We start from the raw sequence: 10,362 nt of genomic DNA, 5'->3' as shown, positions 1-10,362 counted from the left end.
GACAATTTGTATCAGCACTGTATGAAAACTTAGGATGAGTGACTTAAAATACAGTTATTAACATAAGTGGAAAACAGTGTGTCCAGCACATGTTACGATTGATATATGCTATGACCCGCCGAAGTGTCATAGCATATATCAATCGTAACCTGTGCTGGACACATTGTTTCCACTTATGTTAATTAGTTTTACAGATATGGGATTGTAGTTTTTAAGAGATCGATCAAATCATTTATGTTGACCTAAAATAAAGGTTGATGAAGTTTCAACAAGCGCTTTGAAAACTCAGTGCACCACACCATTTCAATAATATACTAGATTCGATATACCAGTACATCTTTTCAACGTCACTAAAGAAATTTTAAAGCTAAATGAAAAACTGAAAACCATACACATGAAAACTTCAGAAAAAATATATATTTTTTTTCACTAAATCTGTTTCAAATAACCCTTTATCAATGCAATACTGTTGAAAATTTGCAGATTCATCATGACTGTTTTTCCTCCGTACTTTTGTAGTGGACCACACGTTCATATATGTCCATGAACACGGCACCACACTCTTCAAGGTCAAGTATGGTCCTCAAGGGCTTCCGATCAGCACCCGGCAATACTCCCACATACTGATACGTTGTTTCATCTTTGGAGCTCTTATCTGTCGCTGTCTGAAATGATACACGGCTAAAATTGAAGCAATGAAAAAAGCGCATTTTATCAAATTTTATAGCAAATTTTTCAATGAAACAGACTAATCGATGAAAATGATTTGAAAACATTTAAATTTTATCCTTCTTTTTTTTTGCTGCCAAACCTCGACATTTTATTAGTATACTTATCCAAATCTTGATTGTAAAAAAAACCAAAACTGTTTTAACACGCGTAACTTGAACCCAACTGTTTGATGCAACAATCCGACAAACAGTGCGTTTCAGAGGTCAAGACGAACAATAGCCAAATGATTGGCAGATTAATATGGTGTCAACAACAACACAAAACACTTCATGAATTGACAACAGCACATCTAATCTAAGAATTCAAATGAACTTCATGTATGCAAGTCGTTTCCTATGACCAGACATAATTTTTAATGTCAACTGAAATTTTAAATCTTTTCCTTATTTTAAGCATCAAGTGGTTGGCAGGGTTCAACGTACTAGTCTTTGAACAAAATCGGAAACAAAAAGTTTGAGTTTTAAGTTGGACCCGAGTCATCTCACTGGTCGTAACATTTTTGAGGCTCAGGCTCAAACTTCCATTTTGCAAGCCCACTCCACTTCATTTTTCCAGCACTTTCAGTTTCGGTTCTGACCTTTCCTGTTTTCGCTAAGCAGTCGAACCTTACCTACCCGAGATTCCCGACCGCTTTTCTCTTACTGGTGCTGCTTCCCGATCTAGTCCGCTCGTCTTGGCTCGCTCGGTCGTGGCTATTCTTGATACGATTCTTGTTTTTCGGCCCTTTTCTTGATTGAAATTTGCTTCCGTCCTGTCTTTGCCGATCTCACATTCCGAACCGCATGCATTTATCCCTTTTTCATCATCATCATCATCATCATCATCATCGTTGAGCTTTACACCATCTTTTGGTATTCAACGGTGAGTTTTCCAGTTTGGTCTTTGTCTCTTTTCTATCCGCCTAGTAAATTTTAAAAACAGTGATTTTGTCAGTTTTTTGTCAGTTTTGCATGGTCGTTTTCTGTCTGTCGCCCCATCGGCATTTCTGTTTCCTTTCTTTCCCTCATTTTCGCATCCTTTGATTTTGTATTCCTTTTTTTGTCCTTCGTTGATGATGAGGGAGTGACTTTTGTCTAAATGCGAGACCAATTCGCCAGATGTTTTTTCCGGTTCGACACTTGTGGCTTTTGGTTTATCTTCAACTCCTCCTTTTCTGGCTTGGATGGCACAAACCCACAATTTCCTTGACCTTCAAAGGCAGCGTTGAGTGTTTTCAGTGTTCTCGCAGACCTTATTGTGGCATCATCGCTTTACCTTAACACAACTGTACTGGCGTACTATTGAGTTTTATCGTAAGTTTACTTTCTTTTGCGTCTTTAGAGTTTAGTGAGTGGCTATTTTCTTGATCAGAAACTAATTCACAAAAAGCTAAAATCCCCCGAAATTAGCAACCCTGCATCCTTTTATTGTTTCTTTATCAGCTGTTTTAATTGGTTTTGCAGGCCATGAACCAGGTCGAATCTGGTTCATCATTTCATATGGATGCAAAATTATGGCCGCACCTGCATCCTACGCATCCAGATAAAAAATTTTAGCTTGAGAAGATTTATCCAATCAAATTTTTTCAGCGATGGCTATCTTGTATGATTTCCAAGCTTGATATACTTGCGTCAAGCCTGTGGTGAGCTTCGATGGAGTACATTTTGAAAATAATAACTTTTGAAGGTCTGACCCGGGCTGAGGTGCTCGACCCATGATTCGACTGAAACTGTCAAAAGGAGTCCGATTTCGACGCAGATTAAGACGGTTAAACAAAAACTATAGTCGAACAAAGTCGAATCAGGGGTCGAACAGGGTCGATAGAGTCGAACAGGGTCGATAGAGTCGAACAGGGTAGAATCATGAGTCGAACAGGGTCGAAGCATGAGTCGAACAGGGTCGAATCATGAGTCGAACAGGGTCGAATCATGAGTCGAACAGGGTCGATAGAGTCGAACAGGGTCGAATTATGAGTGGAACAGGGTAGAATCATGAGTCGAACAGGGTCGAATCATGAGTCGAACAGGGTCGATAGAGTCGAACAGGGTAGAATCATGAGTCGAAAAGGGTCGAATCAAGGGTCGAGAATTCCATGGGACTGTTTAAACAGCTATTCGAGCAATGCTCTCTGTGGTTTCTTGCGAATATCAATTCAATTAAAATATTGAATGTTTTTTTGTTTGCTCCTCAAAACGACAGTTTGGTGCTGTCAACGAAATAGCACCTCATGAACTGACAGGAACAGCCGATATAAACTCAGAGCGCAAATCATCTTCATGTACATTTGACACAACAAATAACCTGTTTTTTATATTAAACAGCCAATAAATGATGCTTTTGCTACATTCAAAACTTAATATGACGCTGTCATTTGATTCAGTAGCCGGTCCAAAACTTTCTTGAGGGATCAATTTTTTAAACAAAAAAAAGTCTTTTTTTTTCAGGTCAAACAAAAAGATTACCCAAGGCTACCCAAACAAACTATCAGACCCGCTTTGCTTGTATGAATTAACTGTTCTGAACAACCATTGTTGTACACCTAACGGAGTTTTTTAGATTATCACATCCCCGGAAACTTAATTTATATTTGCGCCGAAGATGTCAGATGTCATAGAAAAGTTTTGAGGCCGGTCAATCAAAATGTATATTGTAAAATAATAGGCAAAAAGAGGACAATTTGGGCGGCGAGGAGGTCAAATCACTGTAATTTTGGTAGAGAAGAAAAAACACTCTAATATTTAAAAGAAGCGCTTGTCTGTTTTTCTCAACTTTGGGTCATATAAAAAAGAAAGTCTAAACCAACCTTGACGAGGATAATGTAGTTTTTGACAGGCTGCTTTTCATTCTGTTCGACCAAGAAGTAGAGACAGTTCCAGTGGGGCAGCATTCCCACCTCTCCACTCAGTTTCACCTGGTCTCTCTTGTCAAACAACTCTAGCGACCGATAAATCAGAAATTCCGTGACGTCATTCTCCGAAGAATACTCTGAAATAGATAGTTAGTCTTCTATGGAACGTTCGTTGTTCGTTGCATCAAAAGACGTTTCATATATATCTTTATCTTTATCAGAAGTGGGTTTATAATTTTTACATAGGGGCGGGGTAAATTGATCTGCCGAGAACTCCCTAAAATCTAAGAAGCGGGCTTTATCTGCATTGCGTATCTCAATTGAGATAAAAATCCTTACTTATGGCTTTTTGGATCGTTTTGACCAGAGAAAACTTTAAAAAGATTAAACTCTAGGTAGTACAAGAAAAAGGAGATCCAGGATCTACCTAACAATCCCCCTTATGGTACCTATTTAAGAATCTCCACCTCTTTTTAAAAAAGCTGTAAATCAACACTAAGTTTCTGTTGAGAATTCTAATTTTGCTGCATTCTGGATGGTCAAAAAATCGACCATTTTGATCTACTTAACAATCTCCCCCTTTCTTCAAAGGGGTGGAGATTGTTAAGTAGATCCAAAAACCGTCCTGGTCTGTACAGTTATTACTAACATATAGATAAATTGACAAAACTGATTTAAGTCCGCCTACTACTTGAGTTTTTGGATTATATTGGATATTGGAATTTTGGATTAAATTGGATTATATTTTCACTGCCATAAAAATTCAGGTTGTTTCAAGAAAGCACACAGTTTATTTCACGCATTTTTACTGTTTCATCTTTGCATTTTACCCCGAGTCACTACTAGCCTATTAGTGAGACATGAGATCCGTTCTTGTACACGACAAACGCCAACGTCCGCCTTTGACGAGAAGAATCTGAAACAGTTCAAGTAATCTGGTCAGTTGCAGCTATCAAAGTCTTGCATGTTTCGTTCAAATGAAGCAACTTTTGACTATTTTATAACTTTGTAACATAACTGTCGGTTGGTTTGAAGTCCGGCTGGCTTAGTCACTCTCAAAAACAAAGATCCGGACTGGTGGTAAAGTTAAGCAACCAAAAATTAGTCGAATGTTTTAAAGGGCAGCAGATATAGAGAAGAGTTTCAATCTTACGGTAGAATTTTTCGATTTCTATCAAAAAAAAAATTTTTTTAAATAAAAAAAAATAAATTTGCAATTTTATTTCTCGGAAACACCAAATACACATCTGTGCTCTACCCGACTAAATCTCTAACAAAAACTGTTGTTTTCCTCAAGCACAGATTTTTTAAACTAAAACATTTTAAATTGTAATTCAAACAACTTTAAAAAAAAATTGAAAAAGTTTTCCCAGTGTCGAGAAAACCGGTTTGAAACTTGTTTGGTCTACATTTGAATTTGAGCAAGTAAAACGAGCAAGCACGCTTATTTATGCTTAATTTAGGCTGTTTACAATAGCCTAATTATGCTTTTGTTTATTTTTACTCAAGTAAGTTAAGTTTTTGGAGATTTTTAATGCCGCTTTTGGAACCAAAAACTTCAAAAAAATTCTGCGAAAAAAGTTTTTTTTTAAACTTTTTTTGTTTTTCTAGTCATTTTTCTTCAAAAACGGTTTTCTTGTTGGCCTATATTACTATGACTGTCAACTGTGACTAAATTATAGTGTTAATTCAGATTTTTTTTATCACAACACGCAGAAAAAAGTTACACTTATTTGAAAAAGAAAACAATTTTTTGTAGATTTTTAAAGACTATGGTCGGTAACCGTCTTGCACAGTAACCGTCTATCCTTGTTTTCTTTCTGCATTTAAAAGTAGTTCCTTTGTTCATTAAACGCATCCATGCGATCATATTTGACACAACATTCATTCATCGATCCCCATACTTGAACAAACCGAAACTACTTTTGCCCTGTTTGACCAAAGCATGTGCTGTTTGTTCAACCGGACTGATGTTGTTTTTGGAAAACTTCATTCATCCTACGGGCGAGATTTTGCCTTCATGTATTGACCCAAAAAAACTTTCCAAGTAGAAAAATGAGGTCCGTTTTGGTTGAAAATTTTTTGTTTGTTTATGGATTCCACAGACTCGGCAGTTTGATGACTCCACAAACTCCGCAGTTTATTGGAAATATTTGAAAAAATTTGACGGTATTTTAGATATTGATTCGTAAAAATCTCAAGAAAACCGGGTTTTGGGTATCCGCGACAAGTCTTTTTTTAAGCCTGTCGCGGAGCTCGTCGACAATTAATCAATACTTCGTACTGCCAAATCACTTTAACAAATTCAATGTCTTCGTCGTAAGTTTTTAACGAAACAAAATTAATTGTCAACAAAACTGCTCGAATCAAAGCAGAGCCCTGAATGTTGTGACTGCGTTTCATTGTTAATGCAGTAATTTAAAATAGAAAAACATTTTTACTGAAAGAAAAGACCCCACAGGCTATGTAAAGAAAAAATGATAAATTTTGCTTTAGGAAAGAATCCTATAGATCAAAGAGCATACCCCAATCCAATTTGGAACGATTTTTAACAAGGATTAGATCTCCTCCTACGCGTTAATAGCACGACTTATATCGCGCGTCAATTGTCCCAAAATGCCTATATTGGCATAAAAACACCAATATAAAAAACGCACATCAAACTTTTCCGATATACTTTTTTCTCATCAAAATTTTAATTATTTGTGAATTTTATTTCAAGACTCAATTTTTCACACAAAAGAGCTAAAACTCACTATGAGTGTTTTGTTTGAAGCAAATAATCAGCTGTATAAATGCTTATTTATTTCTATATAGTTCAAAAATGACATTGTGCAAATAGGAGGCCATGATTTTGAACCCTTTTCTTTTGAGCCATCTAAAAATGGTTTGACATTTTTGACCCTTTTCTTTCGAACCATCTGAAAACGTTTTGAGCCATCTAATAAACTTTTTTCATAGATCTTTGTGAATTTATGCTTCAACTTAGATGGAAAATCTATGAATGAGACAGTTACCAGCCATGGTTTTTGAATAAAACACAAAAATATAAAGAAAAACTCAAACAACAGTAACCGGAAGGTTGCAAGTACAACAAAGCGTTCCGACCACAGTTAAATTGAAACAAAATTTTTTAAAAACCTCATAACTTTTTTCAAATTCAGGCAGTTTTTTGGGTGCGGTGTAACGAAGAGTACCTATAAGAACGCATTGATAAGAATCTGGAACAGCTGTTTAGCCTCCTTCTTAAACTCGTTTAGCCTCCGTTCTTTTCACTAGGATTTCAAATTGAGTTTTTAATATTTTCAAGAATCAGGGAAGCATTACATAAATCTTCAGCAACTAGTTTTTTTCGTAAGTAAGTTTTTCTTCATTTCATAGACTAAATAACAAATTTTTTAGTACAGATTTTACTTGCTCGTGTTACTCGCTCAACTAATTTTGCGAGGAAAAAAAGATGATAAACATAAATACAAACCCAAAGAACAAGTTCTTCCCTATTTTCAGTGGTCGTTTTCAAAAATTTATATTTCGCTTTTTATGGGAAAAAAACTAGTTATAAGACTTTTTTTTATGGAAAAAAATATCCTTGAGATTGCATACACTTCTCTGTGTGTATGCAATTGTATGGTCTTGCATGGTTTTATGTTTTTAATTTATGCAAAAAATATGATTAAAATTTTGGTCTAAGAGTCTGAAAATGGAAACGTTTGAACACTGACCGCCCATAAACGACTGAAAAACCACTTTGTTCACGGGCCCAGCTTCTTTTGTGTTGCTCATCAACTCATGCAACTTCACATCTTTGTTTCTCGTTGCTTTGTAGGAGCAGCGGAATTGTGCGGTCCACAGAGAAATGATGTGCTTTTCTCCTTTTTCTCCCTCCTGCTGATAGAGCAGAAAATTTCGAGTATCGGGAATCTGGAACAGCTGTTTAGCCTCCGTACTCGACTCTATTTCACACACCTGCATTTCGTACTGATTTGAGCTCCGATCGAGTTTGATCTTAAACAGTAAGTTACGATTTTCGAAACGTAAAATTGTTTCTGAAACACTTATGCTCCTGAGAAAAACTCTTCAAATTTTCAAGATAAAAACAAATGAAATTCAAACTGTGACTGAATGAACTCTGCGGCAGCGGTAGTAAATCGAAAAAAACCACAAAATTAGGAAAATGTTTCGAAAAAAAATTAAACTTACAACCATCGCTAAGGATTCAGAGATATTGAGGATGTTATACTTCCAACGATTAGATTATTCTACCCGGTGGTCAAATAATCTGATAGTTTCTCCCAGAAAGGTATAAAAATAACAACTTGGCTAGACTATAGGGGAACTACGAAAAACTCCGACGGAAAAAAACGGAAGGTAAAATCAATGGGATGCAAACAGGCGACTCATATAAGAAATTGAAGTCACTACTCTATCTAACTCTTAGCAACGGAATCCCAATATCTAGAAAATCGGAGTTTTTTAAACCAAACATGAGAAAAACAGAAATTCAGCAAGAGTTGTAAATTCAAAAGAAATTCATTTGAATTTAAAATATTATGATTAGTCACTTAGACTAAGTCTGGTAAGAGCGAACCGTACATGCCTGTCAATCATCGGAGTGCAAGTGCTATCATAGGAGAATCGTAGTGTTGACCTCTATATCACAGTTTTGAATTGAGATTCTTGAAGTAAAGTCGGTAATTAACTCTTCTATAGTTTTTTGTTTGCAAAACACTTGTTATGGCACAGTCACCAGTGGATGAGGCGGGAAAAAACCCGGGGATAGTCGCATTCTGGCCAGTGCACCATACTGAACTGCAACTCCTATGGGGAAGCTAAACACGGCTTACTACCAACGGAATTTTATATTGCGGATACGTTGTCGGCAGCCGACATTGGACGTCTGGCGGCAAATGTGTAAGAAAAACCAAGGGACGAAGGGGAAAGGAAACAAACATCGAAATTGTATTTATGTTTAAAACATGAGGGCCAACGGGCGCTTCACAACCATAAGACCCTTATCTGAGATGCAAACTATCAGATACTGAGATTTCTGATTTGAGCGGAATGGCGGCTAGATGCAACCTAGGAATTCAAGCGAAAAACATAACTCCAGGCATTTTCATAATTATAGTTTGAAGATTGGAGTTGCACAAAACGAGCTGTGTAGGGAGACCAACACCTCAGATAAGGAAATGAGAATCGGAACGTCCCCCAAAAGAGGGGACAAGTACTCCCAGATGTGGAAGGAAACAGGAAAAATATCGGGTATTTCGCCACCAGCGGTGGTTTTGCAGATCAAAACCAAACCAGTGAACAAAGGAACGAATGGTGGTAACCTGAGTAGTATGCATACAGTACACTATGATGGGGGGTTGTCATCCATGGATGACCGTTAGGTATAGATCATAATTGTCAAGTTTCTCATAACTAATAGTTTTCATGTAAAGTTTGGATATTTTATTAAGTATTCCACTGAACGCTGTGTTTACATGTTTGGTGCGGCAATGGACTTGCTAAATCTTCGTTCCAAAAACAACTGGTATGTTTCACTGCTCTAATTCCTGTTTGCTCAATTCTTCTTTAAACTTTTATTCAAATTCAATTTACGTACAAATACATACAGAAGTATGCTAGGAACACTTTCGTTTAAATTAAATACCCGATTAACTTGGTTCTAAGACTAAACAAAATCTGGCACCTAAATACACCCAAAATACGGAATAGGGGTCAGTGAAATTTTATGTACATACAATTATCTTACCGAACCACTGAAACTTATTTACTATAAAAAATTTGATGTGGGGCTTTTCTGTGTTTTAATCTATTCGCCGATTTTTCTACTGCATGTTTTTCAACTGCTTCAATATCCAAAAACGGATTGTTGAAGAATGACGACTCGTCCTCGTCGGAAGTATTGGCCTCCAGATCGGCGATATACCGCCGTCTATATCACTATCGTTGTTTGCTGCTGCACGAATTACATCGGGGTCTCGAGTTTGCCAACTGCTATTAACCATATCCATCAGTTGTTGCAGCGAACGATAGGGTTATGTTTTTTAAACAGCAAAACTATTTGCAGAGTAGTCATCATCAATTTCCGGATGGTCCCAATCAACGTTTTGAGTGTTAGCGAATTCTTCAAGCACCCAATCTAGAAAAACATCACAATCTCCAACGACACTGGTTGCGGTCCGAATTCACAGCGGCGGCGTTGTCATCACTATCATCAATGCCAATCGCAGTTTGACCCAAGATGTTTTTGTGACCGTAAGGAAGCCTCTGCTGGTCATCATCGACGCTTAACGATGTTTTCGCCGAAGTCTCAGAAATATTTTTTGTGATAACCGATTTTTGATTTTTTGGAAACTTTTTAGTGATGAAAGATTTTTAACGTCACACAAGAACTTCAGGTCACGTTGCATCTGGATTTCAAGTTAACTTGATGCAGCAGCCACAAAAAAAACACAAACAACGCAGATTCCATGTTTTTCACTTTACTTTAGTGATCATCATTAAAGGGATTAGTAATCAAATAAATATATATATTTAGAGACTGCAGAAAACTATCGGCCAAAGGTGGATCAAAAGCTGCACAAAAAAAGTTCATTCATCAGCGATATCGGGACACCTTGAACTCTGGCTCGTTATTGAAAACTGAAAACAGTGGAATCGCATCCGATTCACCCAATCTGCAAACTGTGACTTCGGCGAAAACATCGTTATCAGCTTTTGACGACAAACGCTACATCCTCGATAATGGCCAGCAGACTCTTCCCAACAATCACAAAAACATCGTGGGTCAATTG

General features: G+C 36.9%; 1 protein-coding gene across 1 annotated transcript in view; it reads right to left on the bottom strand.

The window, feature by feature from the left end:
* Positions 1–426: 426 nt before the first annotated feature.
* LOC134856947 (uncharacterized) overlaps positions 427–10,362 on the bottom strand; it is a 66,698-nt gene continuing 56,762 nt past the window's right edge. Inside the window, exons 4-7 of the mRNA XM_063873242.1 lie at positions 7,282–7,564; positions 4,407–4,475; positions 3,515–3,696; positions 427–665 (exon numbers count right to left, since the gene is read on the bottom strand). Of these exons, the coding sequence (XP_063729312.1) occupies positions 489–665; positions 3,515–3,696; positions 4,407–4,475; positions 7,282–7,564 (711 nt within the window). The 3' untranslated portion in view covers positions 427–488. The remainder of the gene's footprint in view (positions 666–3,514; positions 3,697–4,406; positions 4,476–7,281; positions 7,565–10,362) is intronic.

Source organism: Symsagittifera roscoffensis, chromosome 1 (assembly GCF_963678635.1).
Source record: "Symsagittifera roscoffensis chromosome 1, txSymRosc1.1, whole genome shotgun sequence".
NCBI classification, from domain to species: Eukaryota; Metazoa; Xenacoelomorpha; order Acoela; family Convolutidae; genus Symsagittifera; species Symsagittifera roscoffensis.
This window is presented reverse-complemented; position numbering and strand designations above follow the sequence as displayed.